The sequence below is a fragment of the Mustelus asterias genome, chromosome 23 (assembly GCF_964213995.1).
Source record: "Mustelus asterias chromosome 23, sMusAst1.hap1.1, whole genome shotgun sequence".
Classification (NCBI taxonomy): Eukaryota; Metazoa; Chordata; class Chondrichthyes; order Carcharhiniformes; family Triakidae; genus Mustelus; species Mustelus asterias.
Genome location: NC_135823.1, coordinates 37,899,506 through 37,923,282, shown reverse-complemented (window position 1 = coordinate 37,923,282; position 23,777 = coordinate 37,899,506). Strand labels below are relative to the sequence as shown.

Below are 23,777 nucleotides of genomic sequence, written 5' to 3'. Positions count from 1 at the left end.
GAATATTTTCATCCCTCGGATGGTATAGATTTCTGTGTCTATGCACTGTTTGAGAGCAGATATCCACTCCATCTGACAAAGGAGCAGTGCTCCGAAAGCTTATGGTATTTGCTACCAAATAAACCTGTTGGACTTTAACCTGGTGTTGTGAGACTTCTTACTGTGCTTACCCCAGTCCAACGCCAGCATCGCCACATCATAAATGACACTTGTCAGAGTGGAAGGTCTCAGAATGGACACAAGCAGTGCAACCAAACAACCATCTCCTGAGGAATGGGATTAGCAGTTCTTGGGATAGAACTGAGATGGTCAATCACTGCAAGGACCACAATAGTTTAGTCACCCAGAAGGAGCTTTGCCCGGGGTATCATAGTCCATTTCCCAGATCCTGGCTCTTTGGTAGTTTCCCCGAGTGTTTATCTCATATCTTCATAAAGACATTAGTGACTGTGTTTCCATTGTGCCTTGTGGAAATAGATTCCAATGTTAATAATCCCAACTGTTCAGCCAACCACATTGGTGTGGGGCTGCAACCCGTATAAAGGCAGGTTTCCTTCACTAAAGGACATTAGTGAATGAGGGCATACCAGGGTCCACGGGCACCCTGAGGGAGAAGGAAGGGTCGGAGTCCATGCCACAAAAGTCCACGCGAGAGGTTTCGAGTACAGGAGCGGGGATGTGTTGTTGCAACTATACAGGGCCTTGGTGAGGCCACACCGTGTGTGTAATGTGTGCAGTTTTGGTCTTCTTTTCTGCGCAAGGATGTTCTTGCTCTCGAGGGAGTGCAGCGAAGGTTTACCAGGGGATGACGGGACTGATGTATGAGGTGAGATTGACTAGGTTAGGATTGTTTTCACTGGAGTTCAGACGAACTTATAAAATTCTAACAGGTCTAGACAGGATAGATGCAGGGAGGATGTTCCTGATGGTGGGGGAGTCCGGAACCAGGGGTCATAGTCTGAGGATTCAGTGTACACGATTTAGGACGGAGGTGAGAAGACATTTCTTTACCCAAAGAGTGGTGAGCCTGTGGAATTCATTATCACAGGAGGTAGTTGATGCCAAAACATTGAATTCACTCAAGAAGTGGCTGGATATAGCACTTGGGGCAAATGGGATCAAAGGTTATGGGGAAAAAGTAGGATTAGGCTATTGAGTTGCATAATCACAGCCATGATCTTAATGAATGGCGGAGCAGGCTCGAAGGGCCAAATGGCCTCTCTTGCTTCTATCTTTCCATGTTTCTAAAACAGGCTTTATGGGATGTTTGTCCGCTGCCCAAGAGTTAAACCTTAAAAAGTCAGAGATAAAACCAGAGATAGAACGTGCATAATAGAGGGAGAAATACAAGCAGAGGGAAGGAGGGAGAGAAAGAAAGAAACACAGAGAGGGAGAGAGAAACAGAGAAAGAGAGAAACAAAGACAGCGAGAGATACAGAGAGAAAGAGACAGAAAAGAGAGGCAGAAGAAGGGGTAAGAGAGAGACGGGGTGAAGAGATCACGCGGAGGTAGAGGGACATAGAGAGGGAGACACAGAGTGAAGGAGGAGAGGGGAGAGGTTATTTACAGTCCTGATATTGGTGCCTTTTAAATCGTTGAAGGCGTTGCTTGGGAGAGTTCGTGACTTGGAGCCAACTGGAACAGTGACCACAGTGGGGTTGCAGCAAGTGACTTGGGATTAGTTACCATCCTTGGTAAAATGGCATCTGTTTAATGAAAGAAGACAGCTCAATTCTACCTGTCAGCTCCAATTTCCCTTCCCTGTATACAGCCCACAACTCTGTACCTGCGCAGCGTTCAACTGGGTAATGAGACATACCTGATCTCCTGTTAGCCATCCCTTCACTGTGATCTGCTGCTCCGAAATATCCAAGGATTAAGTTCACAGGCAAGACACATCAATAGTAATAGCATCCTGGGACTTTCATTGCAGATATCATCAGAATTAACTTGCTACATTTCACCTGAAACAGCTGTTCATCTAATATTACAAATGATTAATCACTACATGGAATTAATTTATTCCTAGTTTCGCCAAAAGTGTCAGCAAATGCAGCCCTAAAGAAAATGCAAGGTTATGGAGAAAGAGCCTGCACAGGCACAATGAACTGAATGGCCTCCTTCCCAACTGTGTAGATGCAATGATAAACTGAAATTTGAATTTTTGACAATGCCTCCAATGTCCTGTGCAATTGATTGCATCAGACCAATGCACATAAAAGATCTAACATCACTAATGGAAGAAGAACATAGAGGTTCTCCCCCTGTGTTCCAACCATTTTTTTTTCTCTCAACAACATCATTAAAACATGATCTAGCTATTTATCACATTGCTGTTTGTGGAAGCTTGCTAAGTACAAATTGGTTGCCTCATTTCATAGAAATCATAGAAACCCTACAGTGCAGAAACAGGCCATTCGGCCCATCGAGTCTGCACCGACCACAATCCCACCCAGCCCCTACTCCCATATCCCTACACATTTACCCGCTAATCCCTCTAACCTACGCATCTCAGGACACTAAGGGGCAATTTTAGAATGGCCAATCAACCTAACCCGCACATCTTTGGACTGTGGGAGGAAACCGGAGCACCCGGAGGAAACCCACGCAGACACGAGGAGAATGTGCAAACTCCACGCAGTGACCCAAGCCGGGAATCGAACCCAGGTCCGTGGAGCTGTGAAGCAGCAGTGCTAACCACTGTGCTACCGTGCCGCCCACTTAATCATTTCCTAGAGAACAAAGACTACACTTTAGTTGGAATGATGACACACCATTGGCTGAAATAGTTCCCTGTTACATAAATGAAAATCTCATGCTGGCTTTGACACGTGGGGAGATGATCTGAGTACTGTAGATTAAATGATGATAGGAGCAACACTTGCTGTTTTTAACCACTGTGCTAATTTATCATATTCTGAGTGAGAGGGGGTGATAAATTTTTAGACCTGTGCATAGAAACCTGCAGGGGTATTGATCCTGTTGGTGACATTTATGTATCATCTTAAAGGAGCCCTACTACTGAATTGTTGGGAGTTTAGTGTCAGCTATAAATTCTAACCAGTTATCAAGATAATCACCGAGACTGGGTTACTGTCAATTCAGGAGGCACATCACTGAAAAAGGGAGGAAATGTTTCCAATCAGAGCAGAATTTAGAAGCTCAGCGGGTACAAGTGAGTCTCCAACCCAAAAACACCAAAGGATCTTTGTTAAAAGCAGAAAATGCTGGAAAATCTCAGCAGGTCTAACAATATCTGTGAAGAACAAACAGAGCCAACATTTCAAGTCTGGATAACTCCTCATCAGAGCTAAACAGTAGATCATAGATAGATAGATAGATAGATAGATAGATAGATAGATAGATAGATAGATAGATACCCTACAGTGCAGAAAGAGGCCATTTGGCCCATCGAGCCTGCACCGACCACAATCCCACCCAGGCCCTACCCCCATATCCCTATGTATTTACCCACTAATCCCTCTAACCTACACATCTCAGGACACTAAGGGGCAATTTTAGCACGGCCAATCAACCTAACCCGCACATCTTTGGACTGGAATTATGAATTGGAGTACTGGAATTAGGATGAGATATAGACTATTGTGGGGGAGTGGATGGGGGATGCGGGGGGTGGATGGAACAGTGGTGGCTAGATAGAGGGCCAGTGATAGGTGGAGGTGAGGGAGAGATTGATAAAAATGTCAAAGGGATCTGGGTGTACAGGTACACAGGTCACTGAAAGTGGCAATGCAGGTGGAGGAGGTAGTCAAAAAGGCATACGGCATGCTTGCCTTCATCGGCCGGAGCATTGAGTTTAAAAATTGGCAAGTCATGTTGCAGCTTTATAGAACCTTAGTTAGGCCGCACTTAGAATATAGTGTTCAATTTTGGTTGCCACACTACCAGAAGGCTTTGGAGAGGGTACAGAAAAGATTTACCAGGATGTTGCCTGGTATGGAGGGCATTACCTATGAGGAGAGGTTGGAGAAACTTGGTTTGTTCTCACTGGAACAACGGAGGTTGAGAGGCGACCTGACAAAAGTCTACAAGATTATGAGAGGCATGGACAGAATGGATAGTCAGAAGCGTTTTTCCAGGGTGGAAGAGTCAATTACTAGGGGGCACAGGTTTAAGGTGCGAGGGGCAAGATTTAAAGGAGATGTACAATGCAGTTTATTTACACAGAGGGTGGTGGGTGCCTGGAACTCGTTGCCGGGGGAGGTAGTGGAAGTGGATACAGTAGTGACTTTTAAGGGGCGTCTTGACAAATACATGAATAGGATGGGAATGGAGGGATATGGTGCCCGGAAGGGTAGGGGGTTTTAGTTCAGTCGAGCAGCATGGTCGGTGCAGGCTTGGAGGACTGAAGGGCCTGTTCCTGTGCTGTAATTTTCTTTGTTCTTTGTCATGGACAAAAGGACAAAGGGAATGTAAGTGCTGGTGATCATGGCTAAGAACAGTGCAGATATTTAATTTGATTTATTGTCACGTGTATTGGTATACAGTGAAAAGTATTGTTCCTCACGCGCTGTACAGACAAAGCATACCATTCATAGAGGAACAAAGAACAATACAGCACAGGAACAGGCCCTTTGGCCCTCCAAGCCCGCGCCGCTCCCTGGTCCAAACTAGACCATTCTTTTGTATCCCTCCATTCCCACTCCGTTCCTATGGCTGTCTAGATAAGTCTTAAATGTTCCCAGTGTGTCCGCCTCCACCACCTTGCCTGGCAGCGCATTCCAGGCCCCCACCACCCTCTGTGTAAAATATGTCCGTCTGATATCTGTGTTAAACCTCCCCCCCTTCACCTTGAACCTATGACCCCTTGTGAACGTCACCACCGACCTGGGGAAAAGCTTCCCACCGTTCACCCTATCTATGCCTTTCATAATTTTATACACCTCTATTAAGTCTCCCCTCATCCTCCGTCTTTCCAGGGAGAACAACCCCAGTTTACCCAATCTCTCCTCATAACTAAGCCCCTCCATACCAGGTAACATCCTGGTAAACCTCCTCTGTACTCTCTCCAAAGCCTCCACGTCCTTCTGGTAGTGTGGCGACCAGAACTGGACGCAGTATTCCAGATGCGGCCGAACCAACGTTCTATACATCTGCAACATCAGACCCCAACTTTTATACTCTATGCCCCGTCCTATAAAGGCAAGCACGCCATATGCCTTCTTCACCACCTTCTCCACCTGTGATGTCACCTTCAAGGATCTGTGGACTTGCACACCCAGGTCCCTCTGTGTATCTACACCCTTTATGGTTCTGCCATTTATCGTATAGCTCCTCCCTACATTATTTCTACCAAAATGCATCACTTCGCATTTATCAGGATTGAACTCCATCTGCCATTTCTTTGCCCAAATTTCCAGCCTATCTATATCCTTCTGTAGCTTCTGACAATGCTCCTCACTATCTGCAAGTCCTGCCAATTTTGTGTCGTCCGCAAACTTACTGATCACCCCAGTTACACCTTCTTCCAGATCATTTATATAAATCACAAACAGCAGAGGTCCCAATACAGAGCCCTGCGGAACACCACTAGTCACAGGCCTCCAGCCGGAAAAAGACCCTTCCACTACCACCCCCCGTCTTCTGTGACCAAGCCAGTTCTCCACCCATCTAGCCACCTCCCCCTTTATCCCATGAGATCCAACCTTTTTCACCAGCCTACCATGAGGGAAAGGGTGCAGAATGTAGTGTTATAGTCATAGCTAGGGTGTAGAGAAAGATCAACTCAATATAAGGTAGGTCCATTCAAACGTCTGATAACAGCAGGGAAGAAGCTGTTCTTGAGTAGGTTGGTACGTGATCTCAGACTTTGATAGCGGCACGTTAAGAGATCAGAATGTGTTAATTGCAAAAGAAGAGCAATGTGTCAAAGGACAGCCTGGAACAGGTAATAGATGGTCCTAATGGGGTGGGGGGAGAAAATGGAAAACGGGATTAAAAAAAAGGGGATGGAAAATGAATCAATTTCAGAAATGAAAATAAATTGATAGAAATAAAAAATGGGATGAGGTGGAGGAGAGAGTTCACAGTCTGAAATTGTTGGACTCAAGCTTTAAGTCTGGAAGGCCTTAAAAAGGGTCTATGTTTCTGGTTCTGTTATAAAATGAATTTGTTGTCTCTTCACACCAAGACAGATGTTGGGTCAAAAGTCACGGTACAGATTGCCCTGCAATGTTTTTAGTAGCTTATGAGTTGGAAAAGAAAGATTTGAATTTTGATGGTTTCTTTCACAACCACAGAATGTCCCAAACAACTTTACAGACAATTGCTTCTTGAAGTGTAGTTGTTGTGATGTTATGAGAGTCCAATGCCCATAGCTCAGATTGGAGCTAAGCAGTATGTCCAAGAGTGAAAAAATACAAGTTATTCATTCCAGTCTAGTTAGATTCCCCAAGTTTGCTGGAGAGTTTGTGTCCAACATATTCATCTGTGTCTTTCCCCGTCCTGGATAATTGCTCCTCCCAGCCAGGTTTCTTTCTCAATGCTAAGCTTTGTTTACATTTACTGCTGTGAATCCAAATCTCATTTTCTTTTGGATATAATCCATTTTTAAACACACTGAGTGAAGCAGCTGTTTGTTCATTGTGTCAAAGTCAGGTCTATTTGAGAATATGAATCTTCAGCTCTCTCTCTCTCTACCTCTGTCCCATGGAATCAATTACCATTGATTTTCTTATTAGGTTTCAGGCGTTTTTCATTGGGTTATCTCAGCAAAGAGAACAGAAGATGACAATCCCAGTCGCACATGGGACAAGTCATCACTCAATTAAAACAGAAACCACATTTTACAAACAAATTCATTCTCGGGAAGTGGCTGCTGCTGTTATTTGTTACCCGTCCCTAGTTATCCCGAGTCTGGTATAAATGAGTAACTTGCTCAGCCACTTGAAACAACAGTTAAGAGTCAACCATATTGTGTAGGACTGGTGTAACATCCAGGCCAGGCATAATTATGGTTGTTAGGCACCATTGGCTCAGCCCCAGGACATTGCTGCAGGAGTTCCTCAAGGAATCACCTTTCCTCCATCATAAAGTAAGAAGTGGGGATGTTCACTGATAATTTCAGTGCTCAGCTCCATTTGGAACTCTTTAGATAATGAAGCAGTTCGTTGCCTTGCTGAAACAAGATCTGGACACCTGGGCTGATAAGTGCACAGTCACATTCATGCCACTGAATAACCATAACAAGAGAAAGTCTCCCAGACACTCAACAGCATTACCATCCTCTAATCTCCCACTATCAACATCCTGTGGGTAACCATTGAACAGAAACTGAACTGGTCAAGCCATGTGGCTACAAGAGCAGGTCAGAAGCGGGCTATACTGTAGCAAATGACTAATACTGTGGCAAACAACTAATCTTCTGACTCCAAAAAGCCTACCCAGCATCTACAAGGCAGAAGCAAGAAGTGTGATGGATTCTCACTTGTACCTCCAACAACACTCAAGAAGCTCAATGCCATCCAGGACAAAGCAGCTTGCTTGGTTGCTACCCTTTCCACCAATTAAAACATTCACTCACCCCACCACTGGCACACCACGGTTGCAGTATATAATAGCTACAAGATGCACTGCAGCAATTTGCCAAGGCTTCTTTGACAGTATATCCCAAACCTACAACTTAGAAGGACAAGGATTGCAGACACATAAGAACATGTGTGCAAGTTCCTCTCTTAAGTTGCATCCTAACTTGGAAATATAAAATCACCCAGGTCAAACTCCTGAAGCTCACCACCACCACCATCTCAGTTAGGGATGGGCAATAAAAGCTGGCCTTGCCAGCCAGAGGCACATCCCTTGACCAATAGATTTTCTTCCATAAAGGACATTGTTTATTTAAAGTTTTTTTTTAACCCAACAATTTTGTGGTCACCTTTACTGATTTATTTGCAGATTTTTGAAATGAAATTCAAATTCTTAAACTACCATGGTGGGATTTCAAGATTATTTTTACAGTGACATAATCATTACGCGCTGTGCCCTTCAGACTCACCCTATGAACGCAGGACATCAGTAGACCATTCAACCCTTGGCCCGTTCAATCAGATCTTACACTGAAAGCCAACTTACATTTTTATAATGCCATTCACAACCTCAGAACAAGAGTTTTAAGGTAATTAAGTATTTCTAATGTAGTCACTTGTAGGAAAAAACGACTGCCAATTTACAGACCGACAGCTCCCACAGTGAGATTAATGACCAGTGAATCAGTAATGTTTTACATTTGTCCAGGACACCCGAGAAAATTTGCGTGCTCTTCTACAAATTGTGTTGTTCACCTGATATGGCACAGAAATCTTGGTTCAAGGTCTCATTTATTAAAGATATATTGGGCTTCCTCACCTGAAGAAGGAGCAGCTCTCCGAAAGCTCGTGATTCCAAATAAACCTGTTGGACTTTAACCTGGTGTTGTGAGACTTCGTACTGTGTCCACCCCATTCCAAAACCGGCACCTCCACGTCAAATACAGCAGTGCTACCCCTCCAGGAGTGTGGCACTCTCGTAGTTTTGCCCTCCAGCAGTTGCCCCGACAGCAGTGCGGCACTCCAGCAGTGGGGCCCATAGTAAAGTGTTAGCTTAGATTTTAAGTCGTTTCTGGAATAGGATTTGAATCCATGACTTTGTGTACGACGAAAATATTACCAACTATGTTAACTTTAGGCGTGACAATCAATTGTCCATGTGCACAGGTCACTGTTCACCTTCGAGAATGTTTATAATGAGATCCTGTACCAATCACTGCACTTCAGATCCACTATTAAACACCTCAAACGTTTGATGGTCTAAGGTCCGACATAAATGCAAGAGTTAGATTTTTAGCATCACAATATATCTTTAATAAATTCGGGTATTTACTGTATTTGAAAGTTTGCCGTTATGCAGATTTTCACTCCAATTACAAGTTGGACACCCCACAGTCTGGATAAAGCAGATTCCACTTTACCACACTACCATCTGCAGGCAGCGAGGCGACACTTCAAGTACGTTTTTATTTTGTAAGATACACATTCGGCCCATCGTGCCTGTGCCGACTCTGAAAACTATCCGATTAGTCCCGCTCCCTTACTCTTCCTCACTCGCCTGTAAATTTATCTCATTCACATCGTTATGAAACTTCTCTTGATAATAACTATTGAATTTACTTGCATCACCCTTTCGTACAGTACATTGCAGGTCACAACTTGATGTGTTAAAGTCCTCATGAAACCAGTTTTTCCAGCACCTTTGGATTAAGGTACAGCAAGGTGACCAACGAGAAGTGTGCAAATCACCTCCTCCCCTGGAGAAGAGGAATTAAAAGTCAAACAGTAAGAGCATGAGACACGGGTTGGACTGATTTTTTTATTTTTTGCTCCTTGTTGATGGTTATTCTGACTTACATGAACTTTATACAAACTGTTCTCAAATAAACATTTTTAAAACATAGAAAACAATACAGACTCTGAATATTAAAAAGTGCATACACCTCCTGTTAATAAAACATATAAATAAATTATCGAAAGGCAGTAACACATCCTCATGCACCTGCCCAAAATAACTTAAAATGGTTTCAGCAACACCAAATGGGTGATCTAATTTACAAGGATTACACATGGATCTGGGAACTGGGCCAATATTGTTCACATCTCTCTACTTTTCCAAGTTCTTGCCGTGGTGCACATGGAGCCTCGCGGTCACGAGCACAGTTGAGGGTGAGCAGAGTCCAGTCAGCGACCGGGATGAGACTATTCCCTTCCCGCCCCTAACCCGACCTTGTGTCCCAGTATGAGGATGCAAACATTTGGTGGGGTCAAATCGGCGCCTGTGGGAAAAATCGACGAGCCATCGTTAAAAACCGAAGTTACGAAAACTGGTTAAAATAGGCTGTCCCCTCCAAAGATAATGATCGATCTAGCATGTGATTCCGGTATTGTCTACTTGTGTCAGATGTGCAGCATCCGCTGATATGTGATCCAGGTGGAATAGGCAGCCTGACCCGCAGCTTTTTTTTCATTCCAGTGTGTTCAATAAAACAAAATGGAAGCTAAATGGGCTCAAAACATATGAAAAATAAAATACAAAAGGTGCAACCTACAAACCATAAAGCTGTCCAGGTCGACTCCTGGTACAAAGATTAAAACCACCCACTTCTGATTGATCCGATTACATCCACACCAAAGTCTGGCAGCGGCTAACGAAGCAGCAAAGATTAAGTGTTTATAGCACTGCTATGTACAAGCCTGGAATTATGTTTCATATGGTACCGTGGGCCAGGGAGACTAGTCACAGGCAGCGATCCCCATCAAAGGGCTTCTTCCCCCGATTAACCAGTGGTGCATGCTCAAGATCGTTTTACAAATCTCATAGTAAAGTCACTAACTTTGGTTTATACAGAGTAATAGATTTAATCGTTCTATAACTCAGGTACATGATTTAATAGCTCTATTTACACAATCTAATAGGTTTTCTAGTCTCTCTAAAAGAAACTTCAATTTAACAACTATATTTTTGTTGGGTATTAGGGAGAATTTAGTTCACTACCGCTGTTATCTCAACATCTGTATAACCCAACTGTTGGGAGATATCAGGGAATTAGTACCACACAAAAAATTAAACACCATTTGTATATCGCACTCGGCGCAATATTGCCACCGGGCCACCAACTGGGAACTTGGACGTCGTTGGGTTACTCTTCCTCCCGTGAGGGAATTAACCTTAAACTGCTCGCATCTCTGCAAGATCTGGTAAGCGCAAGCACTTGTAGTTATATTGTTTCAGTTCTACTAACGGTCCCACAGCAGGCCGCTCTCACTGCTTGGCAGCAACCGTGGAATAAACACATGTCTTCCTAATGAACTCTGGACTTGTCCTTCTTTACCACATCCCGGAGATCGCACTGGGCCCCAAGATCGAGGTGCTCTGCTCCTTTCTGCCAGGTAGGTCCTGTTCAAGTGCCGACTAATTATTACAAAATACGACTCCCCCCCCCCCCCCAAATCTTAATCATTCTTATCGGAAACGTTCAGAAGGCAAAGGTTTTAAAAGGAAAACTACATTCCACTTGTAAATCATGAGGCCATGAAAATATGAAAGGCTGGGATTTTACAATGCAGTAACCGACAGCAACGTCAGTGAAGAAAAATTTGAACTTTTACTGAGATGTTTTGTTTCGATTCCAATGAACAAATGGGGAGTGAACTTCAATTTTGGGTCCGCATCTTTACAGCTTACGAATTTTTTCATTATAAACTAATCTACAACTATTCATATTGATCTCTCGCGCGGGAAAGAGAATCAAGTTGTGCAAACAAAGCAATGGAATCAGACAAACCCACAATCCGTAGTGTTAGGTAGGACTTTGTATCGAACGCAAAATCCAAAGGGATAAACTTACTACAAAGTACCTCAGTGCATTCAATGTCCGTGACACTTGCATAGTAATACATGTGTTAAGTGCATGCAGACAGGAGCACGAACAGGTGGAAGAGCAAGCTTATGCGGGAAGCTTCCGTTACACGCACACAAGTAACAGTGCAAACGACCCTGCGAATCAGCACATTGTCTGCACCTGAATTATTACAAAGCTGTACATTGGCCTGAGCAGGGAGCCCACCTCCCCAACCACCGGCTAGGCAGGAAGCCCACCTTCCCAACCACCGCCCTGGGCAGAGCTTCCCTCAATGTGTCTTTGCCACCTTCTCCCCCCACCCATGTCAGGAAAACACCATCAGAGCTGAGAGCTTATTCAGCACCGACATATCAGGATGGGAAGGTAAGGAATAGGCACACCGCGCTCGCTGGAATGGTGTTAAGGGCGAGCGGCTTCAAGGCAAAATGGACTGCTGTGTTTATAGATGTAACAGTGATTATACTTCAAATGTACCTCACTCATTGGCTATGAAGCACTTAAGGATATCCTGAGAAGGTGAAAGGTGCTATTATAAATGCAACTTTCCATCTCTCCAGTCCCACAATTTGAATAATTGCAGCCCTTCTGCTGTGAATCTCAGACCTTCAGCAATTTAAATTCTTGGTTGGTGAAGCATACACAATGTAGATGTTGACCCGGATGGTAGAAGATGTGAGATTACAGGCTTTACAGTCAGAGTACAGCCTCCAGTTAGGGCTCAGGAATCTACTTGTTGTTTCATTCTCAATTCAGCAGCCTCTGGTCAGGATTATCACATGCCTTTCCCATCCTGGTTCAGAAAAAGCAACTAAAAGCTTCATAAATACCTTAGAAGGCGAATCTCACCCATAATTGCAATCACCAACACCTTTGTGATGACAAGAGCAATAGAATACATGAAACTAGGCAACTCTAACTCAGTTTCACAATTGTATTTCCATTCGAGCCTTAATGGGAAGCCACATATCAAATTAAGTGGATCAGAACATTGGTTTGGTTTAGATGGTGTAACCATGTAGTATACAAGAGTCCTCCTTCTATGACCAATTTGGAGTAGAGTTTGCTTTTGCCCAGGAGGCTTGGGAATAGAAATCAGTTTTATAACCACTCTTTTCCAGATAACAGAAATTCTGCATGGGGTGTGGAAAGAGATGCAGTGGGTAGATATACTCTACAACATGTTATTGGCAAATTTCATAATTAAGACTGGTCATCACACCCTAAGTTTACATTATTACACCAGAGAATTAATCTGCCAATGTTTATGAAATGTGAGTGGACAAGAAAGAGTTAAAGGACAAATTTGGAATGCACTTCCTAAGTGGGAAGTACAAGTCAATTCAAGAGTAATTTTCAACAGGGAATTAAATACTTGAAGAAAAATGAAAAAAAACTGCAGAGTTATGGGAAAATTGGATCGTTCTTTCAAAGAACTAGTATACAAAGGATATGCCGCACAGATTCTCTGAAATCAGAAATGTAACTTCTAAAATGTTGAACCCTAAGATATTGAAATATAGACAGAAGAATAATATGATAAAAAACAAAGGGCAACATTTTTCCTCCTTAGTAAGAGTATGAATGAAATTTAATTGATTACTAACCTAGGTGAGGTGTGTGCTGGTAGACTATGCTTATTACCCATCTGAAAACTACCATTGATTATCATTGATGTTCAATAACCATAAACTTTCAACAGCAAGACAGAGTTCTCCATAACTCAACTGTTATGATCCAAGAAATACATTCGGTCAAGGTGTTGACGTCATTGCCTAGGACTGTAAACTTCAAATTTCAGATTCAAATACTGTGCACAAGACTCAATTTTCAATTATTTCTGACAGAACAACATTTGAGCTCAACTGTTTATCTGAAATGTTAATCACGGCGAGGCCTTTGCAACCAGGTGCAAATAGGTTGTTTCAGGCTGCAAAATGGTGGCAGGACAGGCGATGTGTTTGGGGCAGGTTATTGCAACAAAACCATTTATGTGAAGGGCTCTCAAGTCTCTGAGCAATAGGAGGATTCAAACTTTGACCCATGGAGTCTGAAGCCACAATTGAAGTTGAAATCCCCATTTCTATTCATCTGCAGATAGACCAAGCTGCTAATAAACAACAGACCACGTGCAATATGCTGATGCAGCGCTCACTTGTTAAGCTAACAAAAAATGGCAGAAGCTTTGCATCTCATTATACTCCATCACTCTCACCCTTCCTTCTGCTAAACATGGGGGGCTGTGGTTATTTTAGAAAGCGGGCACACTGTAATTAAAGCAGTCAATGCCTCCATTTGCTTCTCATGTTCACATGAAACTTGCTGTTAAACAGTACTTAACATGGCATCAAGCAAACAAACCCTTGCTGGAGAAAATAAAAGTGATTACTTAATTTGATGGCTTCCTCAGAGCATGCAGCAGTCACGTTAGTCTTAAAAAGAACATTTATAAAAAAAACCTTTTAAAATCAAACCATTCATTGAACAGTACATAGTGTTATTCAGCAACAAAAAGTTCTTTAGGTTGATACAAAGTGCTGTGTTAAAACCACCAGGGAAGGCCAGCCTCTGGGGAAAAGTAAAGGTAACCGATGAACTAGTTCCATGATCCTCGCATACCACATTTTCGTTATTTGGTTTGATGGCACAACAAAAGGCGCTTGAAATCAATAATCTCCCTAAACAATGTAGGCACACTAACCACAAAAAAAAACATTAAACCTTCCTCCAAACTGAAAGTCGGTGTAATAAATGGAGAAAGCGTCAGAAAGAAAGAGAAAGTGTCATAGTAACAAAACCAGACTAGCATTTCTGGGGAGCCTTTTCCTTTTTTTCCCTCACGTTTACTTTTTGTTATGGCGCACAGAAGACTGCATGCCACTAGTGACAATCTTTCTGGATTTAAATGTTTTTTCTGCAGGTTTCTTCCTGCTTGTCGGAGACTGAGCCCCCACCTCTGGTAGCGCCGACTTGGATTTGGTAGCTGGAAGAAGTGGGCGTTTGATGGGAGTGGTATCTTTGCTCGGCAGCTTCACTCGTGTAGCAGCTTTGCTGGTCAGGGTCAGGGCTGAGGCAGCGGCAGATGGCGGCTGTTCAGTTGTCAATCGTTTTCCTTCCTTGGCTGCCCCCTCACCTGGCACTTTTTTACTTGCCATTTTGGAAGGTCCATCTGCCGATTTCTTGGCAAGAATATTGCTTTTCCCCAAGTCAGCTGACCTCCGACTCTCCTTCTGCCTCAGCGCTGCCCGAAAGAATGACAGTCCTTTGTCATCCGACTTGCTGCTGTCTCTCCTCAAATCAGTCCTCGAGCTGGTATCCGATGACTTTGCTTCCGTCATGGAGGAGCTGCTGCTCGAATTCCTCAGTCTTCTGTTTTCCAATCGGTTCCCTGACTTAGCATGAGAGAGTCTGCTCATACTGCTAGCTTTAGAAGACGATGTCAGTCTGCGTTTTTCAGGAGAGGGACTGCGTTTGGACCGACCCTCAGAAGTCTTGGACCTTCCAGGCACCTTTTTCCGTGCTGGAGAAGGAGACTGGGGGGAAGGCGAGACCAACTTAGGTTTCTGCTGATACGCTGACAAGGCTGATTCCTGACCTTTGGCTGTGTCCTTTCGGAGAACTGAGTTTGAAGAAGAATGTCGGGCTCCCACTTTTGGTTCACTCTTTTCACGCGCAACTGAAACCTTTTGAGGGTTCTTGTGCGATGAAGACATAGCTAACTGAGCTCTGGACGAAGAGCCTTTGGCCTGTTCATGAAGCACTCTGGAAGCAGTGGTTTTCTTCTGCAGGCTCTCTGCATTCACAGCTCCCTTCACAAAGCCTTTCTTTTGTCTTTGCTCTTCTGCTGAAGAAGCTCCACTAATGCTTGGAGATAGAGGGCTTCCCAAGCCAGGCGTACCTTTTCTATTGTCTAGAGCATCTAGCAAAGGGGTCAGTGTGTCCAACCCTCCCGCGTCATTCCCACACTGGTCCAACTTTTTATCAAGGGGCAAAATGGGTCTGCTCTGCCCAGTTGCTTTTCCGGTGACTCTCAATTCCTCCTCACGGACCATGCTTTCCATGACTGCTAGGGGTGCTCTGCCTGATTGTGCGGCATGAGCTGCCCCCTGGCCTTGCAACGGGGAGGTGCCTTGGTTGGGGCTCCTGCGCCCGAGGACGTCTGCTGTTGGAGACGGGCTGTGAGTTGGAGACTCGAAGGAGAATGGTGATGGAGAACTGGACCGCATGTGCAGCTTGCTGGATAGCGACCTCTGAGATTTAATTCCGTTCTCATTGAGCACCAAGGGACTGGCAAACGAGGACCTAGACGACAAGCTCTGGCGCTGGACACTCCTCACAAAAGGCCGAGTAGAAAATCCACCTGAACAACAGAAATAATTAATTAATCTGACCTTCAAACTGATTAAAAATTATGAGCAGCTCTCATGTCACAAACCAAAGCGAAACCTCTTTATGAGGTCACATTAACTACATCAATAGTACAGACATCATAAAGCAGGATCAGCATCTTCTGTCTTGAGGGCTTGGAATTAAAACTGCACTGTTTTAACAATTTTACCATAAAATGTCATCTGATAGAAAGCAACATTGTGTTCAGGTATCAGTTGTGGCACATAGGCACTCTCACCCAGATCAGAGGATCATGGGTTTAACACCCTTCACCTCATCCCACCCCCATTCAAAGATTTGAGCACTTATTCAGATTAACACTCCAGTGAACTGAAGGAGTGTTGCACTGTCAGTAGTACTATCTTTCAATTGAGACATTAAAGCTCTTTCCCAAGATCCCAAAGAAGAGCTGGTGCTTCTTAATATCCTGGTCAGCATTTGCCCACTAACCAACATCACTAAAATGAATTAGCTGGTCTTTCGTATTGCTGTTTGTGGGATTTTACTGTGTACAATTACCATATTTCCTACATCAGAGACTGACTAGATTTCACAAAGTGCTTTACTGACAGAGAACTTCTTTTGAACATCGGGTGATTATAAAATAATCAGAGAGCGAATACAATGATATTGCACAGAAGGAAGCCATTTGGCCCATCCTGTCTGTGCCAGTTCCATGAAAGAGCTATCCAACTCATCCCACCTTCCTGCCCTCCTCTCTCAGTCCTATAAATCTTACACCTTGGTCATAAGGTGTGCTTTAAGCCAAATGATTTTTAATCCACCAGCTGGAAATCCGAATTCAGCTTTTAAAAACAGACTTTTAAAAAACGCAGGTTAAAGTGATTTGAACTCTCAGCCCAAGATGGCTAATCTCAATTTGTATTACTATACATTCCACATTCTAATTCACTGAGTGGAGTCAGTCTGCCTGCACAGCCCATCAAAGGCAATGACTTCAGGCAAGTGCAAAGGACTCTTATTTCCTGCCTCATGAGCAAGGCATTTATTGCAATGACCCCAGCTATTCAACTGTTGGAAACGGGACATTAAGACTAATTGCTTGGACAATGGGACCCTGGCTAAGTTTGAGACATGAGCTAATGTCTTCTTTTAAAATTCTCCTGGCAATTGGAGGTCACATGACAAGCCACCCCTTTGTAAAGTTTTAATTATTACCATTTCCTGAAGAACAACCAACTTAGTCACCTACATCTTTAAATTGGAAGCATCAGGGCCATAAAATTCAGCCAAGTGCCAAACTACGGACTATATACTCTTAATTATGGATTATAATTTGACCAACCTCTCCCTGCCCTCTCTATAATCTCTATTTATGTGTGTGTGTGTCCACACGCATCCAGAAGTCAGTACTTAAACAGTACTAAATAAGTATAATAAATCTTCCTTTGTTAAACTCAAGAAAATATGTCCTATTTATTTTATGATCACTACGTGTAAACAGTTAAGTACTCACTGAATTAAGTATATCCTTTTCGTACAAAAAAACCTGCTGCGGTCAAATGAGGAGAAGGCAAAGAGGGAAGCCTCTTTGATTCCTCCTCACCTGGTCATAACACCTAGTATTTATCCAATTTGCCCGCTGCATGCTCTCACAAATAGAATTGTGACAATAACCAGATAATTTGATTCTGTGAAGGTGATTGAGTAATTAAGATTGGCAAGGAAACCAGGGATAACTCCCTTTCTCTTTGAAATTGTGCCATGTGATCATTAACATTCACCCGCAAGGGCAGGCAGGGCTTTGTTATGATGTCCCACCCAAAAAGACAGTTTCTCCAGTAGCACACTCCCTCAATACAGTACTGGCATGTAAGCCTTAATTCCTGTGCTCAAGCTTTAGAATGGAATATGAACCTACGACCTACTGACTCAGAAGCAATATTGCTACCCACTGTCACAATATCTAGTGAACAATATTTCACAATTGCCCTTTACACATCTTGCACACAGGAAAATACCACAGGAATTAAGCAATGTTTTGACACTAGTGTGACAAAGTCACCTTGCAGCATAATTTCAACTTTTTTTTTGTAATACATATTAATAGAAATATCATGGGCACCTGAGATCTGTTTTCACATGATGAAGAGTCTTCAGTAACATTGACCTTAATTCTTGAAAGCAATGAATACTCCAGAAAGAGAAATAACAACATTCTGGGAGCAGTTGCATAGCCCCAAATACCAGGCAGTGGGGATGGGATTTCCTTAATAACATTGCGTTAATAACATCTTCACAATCCCTCACACCTTCAGGGATTACATTATCATTATTAATAAAAGAGCTATTCCTCTTTCTAAACAGGCGGGGGGGGGGGGGGGGGGGAGAAGAGAGATGGAGTTTCTATTTGTTAAAATGTATTTTGTTACAGGAGAAATTAACCTTGGCCCACACCCTCCTTTCTGATTTAAACACAATGCAGATGCGAGGTTGGGGAAGAGGAAAGAAATATGCATAGACTGTACCATCATCCTGATCACTGCGGTCCTGTGTAAATTCCACAGATTCTGAAAGCGAGACGAGAGATGTCCGCCGTGATGATGCAGTGGAAGTGATGCTAGGCTGCTTGCTGCCCGTGAGGCGATTTACCCAGTGTTCACACAGAGACGAGCTGGTGGATCCTGAAAAAAATTACCACACGTCGGTAATGGAGTAAAATTTATTTACAGAGTATCAAGCATATATAACCCACCAATAGTGATCAAAATTAGACATCTCACAAAAGCAGTCAACTGATTCTGCAGACAGCATAGCTGAAGTACTAAATGAGTACTTCACATCAGTCAGTATTAGAGAAGAGGCTGCCCACGTAGCAGTAAAATAAGCAATATCAATACTGTTCAGGATCCTTACTTGAGAAAGGATACACTGGCACTGGAGGGGGTGCAGAGGAGATTCACTAGGTTGATTCCGGAGTTGAGAGGGTTGGCTTTTGAGGAGAGACTGAGGAGAGACTGAGTAGACTGGGGCTATACTCATTGGAATTCAGAAGAATATGGGGAGATCTTATAGAAACATATAAGATTATGAAGGGAATATATAAGATAGAAGCAGGGAAGCTGTTTCTACGGGTGGGTGAAACTAGAACTAGGGGGCATAACCTCAAATTAAGGTGAAACAGATTTAGGACTGAGTTGAGGAGGAACTTCTTCACACAAAGGGTTGTGAATCTGTGGAATTCCCTGCCCAGCGAAGCAGTTGAGGCTACCTCATTGAATGTTTTTAGGCAAGGATAAATTTTTGAACAGTAAAAGAATTAAGGGTTATGGTGAGCAGGCGGGTAAGTGGAGCCGAGTCCATGAAAAGATCAGCCATGATCTTATTGAATGGCGGAGCAGGCTCGAGGGGCCAGATGGCCTACTCCTGCTCCTAGTTCTTATAAAAAAAGAAGGTACTTAAAAGATTGACAACCCTCAAGTTGAAAAGTAACCTAGTTTACTGAAGGAAGGGTAGGAATTGAAGATGCTCTGGTCAGAGTCTTCCAATCTTCTTTGGATATGAAAGTGATGCGAGAGAACTGGAGGATTGAAAAAGTTAATCTCCTGTTTTTAATAAAAGGAAAGAGGGACAAACTCAGCAACTGAAGGAAAGAATACTCATCAGCAGCGGGGAAACCTTGAGAGACAATAAATTGGGACAAAATTAAACATTTGTAAAAGTATACTTGATAAGTGAAAGTCAGCAAGGATTTGTTAAAGGCAAATTCTGTTTAACTAATCAGATCAAGTTCTTAGATGAAGTAACAGCAAGTTGATGATGATGGTGCAGTTAATATTACGTATATGGACTTTCAAAAGCCATTTGACAAAGTACCTATCAAAGCCGAATTAAAGCCCATAAGGTCAAACAGACAGTGGCATTATGGATGGAACACTGGCCGAAGAGGAGAAAGCAAAGAGTAGAAACAGTTGCTTTTCAGACTAGAGGGAGATGCACATCGTACTTCCAGGGGTTGGTACAAGAACCAATGCTCTTTTTGATATATATTGGGTATACAGGATATAATTTCAAAGTTTGCAGATGACATCAATCTCAAAAATGTAATGGAGGAATTAAATATGGTCACCATCACTAGAGAATTAGTTTTAGGCAAACGAACGGGCTTAAAGGCTGACAAGTCCCAGGAATCCTGAAGGAGGTGGTTACAGAGATCGTGGATGCATTGGTCTCTTTCCAAAAATCCCTGGATTCTGGAACTGTGCCAAAAACTGTCAACATGGTACCCTTGTTCAAAAAAGGGAAGGAAGCAAAATGCAGAAAACTACGGGCCAGTTAGTCTAACTTCAGTTATCGTAAAAATATTAGAATCAATTATTAAGGACATTTGGAAAGTCATAATCTGACCAAGCAAAGTCAACATGTTTTCATGAAAGGGAAATCATGCCTGACACATTTACGAGAGTTATTTGCTAAGATATCAGACAGAGTAGATAGAAGAGAACCAGTAAATGTTGTACATTTGGGTTTTCAAAAGGCATTTGATAAGGTGCCACACAAAAGGCAAGATAGGAGATCATGGTATTGGAGGTATATTCTGGGGATAGAGGATTGGTTAACTAACAGGATGCAGCGTGTAGCGATAAGGGGTCTTTCTCAAGTTGGAGGGCAGTAACCAGTGGAATCTCACAGGGATCAGCGCTGGGACTCTTCACAATATGTATTAATGATTTGGAGGAAGGAACAGGGGGTACTGTGGCCAAATTTGCAGATGATACAAAGATGGAAGGGAAGGCAGGTTGTAAAGAAACAAATAGTTTACAGAGAGATATTGACAGATTGTGAGTGGATAGAAAATTGGCAAATAGAATTTAATGTGGGAAAATGTGAGTTTGTTCATATTGGAAGAAAGAATGAGATGGAAGATTATTATTTAAATTGAGAGACTGCAGAAAGGTGATGCACAAAGAGTCTTGGAGGATCTCGTTCATGAAACCAGAAAGGTAGCATACAGGTTTAGAAAATAATATGGATGGCAAATACAATGCTGGCTTTTATTTCAAGGGGGCTGGAATGTAGAAGTAAAAAGGTGTTGCTGCAACTGTACAAGATACTAGTGATACTGTGTACCGTTTTGGTCCCCTTATTTAAGGAAAGGTACATCAATGGAGGCAGTACAGAGGAGGATTACTAAGATGATCCCAGGTATGCAGACTGCCATACGTGGAAAGATTAAACAGGTTGGGTTTGTACTCCTTGGAGTTCAGAAGAATCAGAGGTGATATGAGTGAAACATAAGATTCTTAGGGGGACAGACGGGGTAAATGTTGGGAGAATGGTTCCACTCATGCAAGTGTACGACTAGAGGGCATAGTCACAGAATAAGGGGGTGCTCATTTAAGATGGATTTGAGAAAGAATTTCTTCCCTCAAAGTGGTGAATCTTTGGAATTCTTTACCCCAGGAAGCTGTGGAGGCTGAGTCCTTGAACATTTTCAACGCTGAGATCGATAGATTTTTAATCAGTAGGGGAATTAAAGGTAATGAAGATAAGGCAGAAAAGTGGACTTAGTGAGCGTTAGATAAGCCATGGTTTTAAATGGCAGAGCAGGCTCACAAGGATAAATGGCCTACTCCTGTTCCTATTTCCTATAGTAATAAACAATGAGGAGGTTAGTAACAAACTTCAGGAGGACATAAATTGTTGGCAAATGCGAAGACACATGGCAGAAGTTAACAGAAGTGTGAAGTGATTTTGGTAGGAACAACAAGGGGTGACAACATAAACTAACTAGTACAATTCGTTCAAGTGTCTCATGAACGGAGACACCCGCGTCTGTGTTTACACACATCTTTGAGGGAAGCAGGATAAGTTCAGACGGATGTTAAAAAGAACATGGGATCCTTGACTTTATTAATAGAGGAATGGATTACAAAAGCAAAGGATGTTAAGTGTCAATAAAACACTAGTTAAGTAAAAGCTGGAGTTGTGTTCAATTCTGGAGACCTTACTTTAGGAAGGATTGTCAAGGCCTTGGAGAGGATGCAGAATAAATTTACACAAATGGCACCAGGTATGAGGGATTACCATTAGGTGAAAAGACTGGAGAAGCTGTGGTTGTTCTCCTTAAAGCCAGAGAAGGACAGAGATTTGACAGAAGTCTTCAAAATCATGATTAGTTTTGAGAGAGTTAATAAGGAGAAACAGTTTACATGTACAGAATGGTCAGTAACCAGAAGAGACAGAATTAAGGTGACAAATCAGAGGCAAAAAGGATTTAGAGGCTATGACCTGGAACTCACTCTGGAAAGGGTGGCAGGTACAATTGTACCTTTCGAAAGGTAACTGGAAAACATAAATTAGGAGCAGGAGTGGGCCACTCAACCCCCCTCGAGCCTACTCTGCCATTCAGTAAGATAATGGCTGATCTGTTTGTAACCTCCACATTGTTTGTTGCCTACCTCCGATAACCTTCACCCCTTTGCTCATCAAGATTCCATCTAGCTCTGCCTTAAAAATATTCAAAGACTCTGCTTCCACTTCCTTTTAAAGGCTGTCAACCCTCAGAAAGAACCCTCCTCACCTCACCTTTGTCTTAAATACGTAACCTCGTATTTTTAAATACTGACTCCTAGATCTAGCTTATTCTCATAAGAGGAAACATCCTCTCTACATCCACCCTTATAAGATCCTGAAGGTTCTTGATGTGTTTCAGTCAAGTTGCCTCTTACTCTGCTAAACCCCAGTGGGTACAAGCCTAGCCTATCCAACCTTGCCTCATAAGAAAACCTTGCCCATTCCAGGTATTAGTCTAGTAAACCTTCTCTGAAATGCTTCTAATGCATTTGCATCCTCCCTTAAATAAGGTGACTGTGCACAGTACTCCAGATGTGATCTCACCAGTGCCTTGTACAATGAAAGGACAACCTCCCTACTTTTGTATTCAATTCCCCTTGCAATAATCAGTAAAATTCTATTAACTTTTCTAATTGCTTGCTCTACCTGCTCAGTAACCTTTTGCAATTCATGCACGGACTCCCAGATCTCTCTCCATTTAGATAATACATTTTTTAATTCTTCCTGCCAAATGGACAATTTCACATTTTCCTGCATTTTACCCTATTTGTCAACTTTACCCACTCACTTAACCTATCAATATTTTTTATAGCCTCCATCTGCCCTCTTCACATCTTGTGCCCCTACCCATCTTGTGAAATCGGCAAATTTAGTAACCATACCTTCATTCCCTTCATCCAAGTCATTATATAAATTTTTAAAAGTTGAAGCTCCAGCATTGATCCCTGTAGCACACCATTGTTCCATCTTGCCAACCAGAAAATGACCCATTTATGCCTATTCTCTTGTTTCCTATTAGCTAGCTGATCTTCTATCCATGCCAATATATCTCCCCAACATCATGAGCATTTATTTTCTGTAAAAACCTTTGAGGCAACACCTTATCAAACGCCTTTTGGAAATCCAAGTACAATACATCCACCGGTTCTCCTTTATCCACAACACATGTTACTTCTTCAAAGAACGCTAATGAATTTGTTAAACATGATTTCCTTTTCAAAAAACCATGTTGACTGTGCCTGATTACCTTGAATTCTTTTTTTTAAGTGCCCTGCTCTAACATCTTTAATATTAGCTTCCAGCATTTTCCCAATGACAGATGTTAAGCTAACTTTTGTTACATTTACTGGGCTACAGGGAAAGGGTAGAGCACAGGTCTATCAAATAGCCAACAGGCATAATGAGCTAAGCAGCATCTTTGGGTGCTGTATCAAGCTATGATTTCCATTACACGTCCTGGAGAAGAAAAATACTTCCTCCTCCCATCACAGGCTCACTAGAATACCATTTGGCATCAACATATACAATATCAATAAAGGCTCAGAACTCGGCTTAAATATTACAACAAGGTAAATTAGATGATAATTTTAAATACTATGTCAAATCTATGAAAAGATGATAGAAGCAGCCTGTTCCTAGTAATTGAGGGTCTTGAGTGAGAGAT

At 42.6% G+C, this 23,777-nt stretch overlaps 1 protein-coding gene across 1 annotated transcript in view; it reads right to left on the bottom strand.

Moving 5' to 3' along the window:
- Positions 1-9,349: 9,349 nt before the first annotated feature.
- The window catches only part of usp31 (ubiquitin specific peptidase 31), a 101,313-nt gene continuing 86,885 nt past the window's right edge, over positions 9,350-23,777 (bottom strand). Inside the window, exons 15-16 of the mRNA XM_078240343.1 lie at positions 18,286-18,441; positions 9,350-15,767 (exon numbers count right to left, since the gene is read on the bottom strand). Of these exons, the coding sequence (XP_078096469.1) occupies positions 14,251-15,767; positions 18,286-18,441 (1,673 nt within the window). The 3' untranslated portion in view covers positions 9,350-14,250. The remainder of the gene's footprint in view (positions 15,768-18,285; positions 18,442-23,777) is intronic.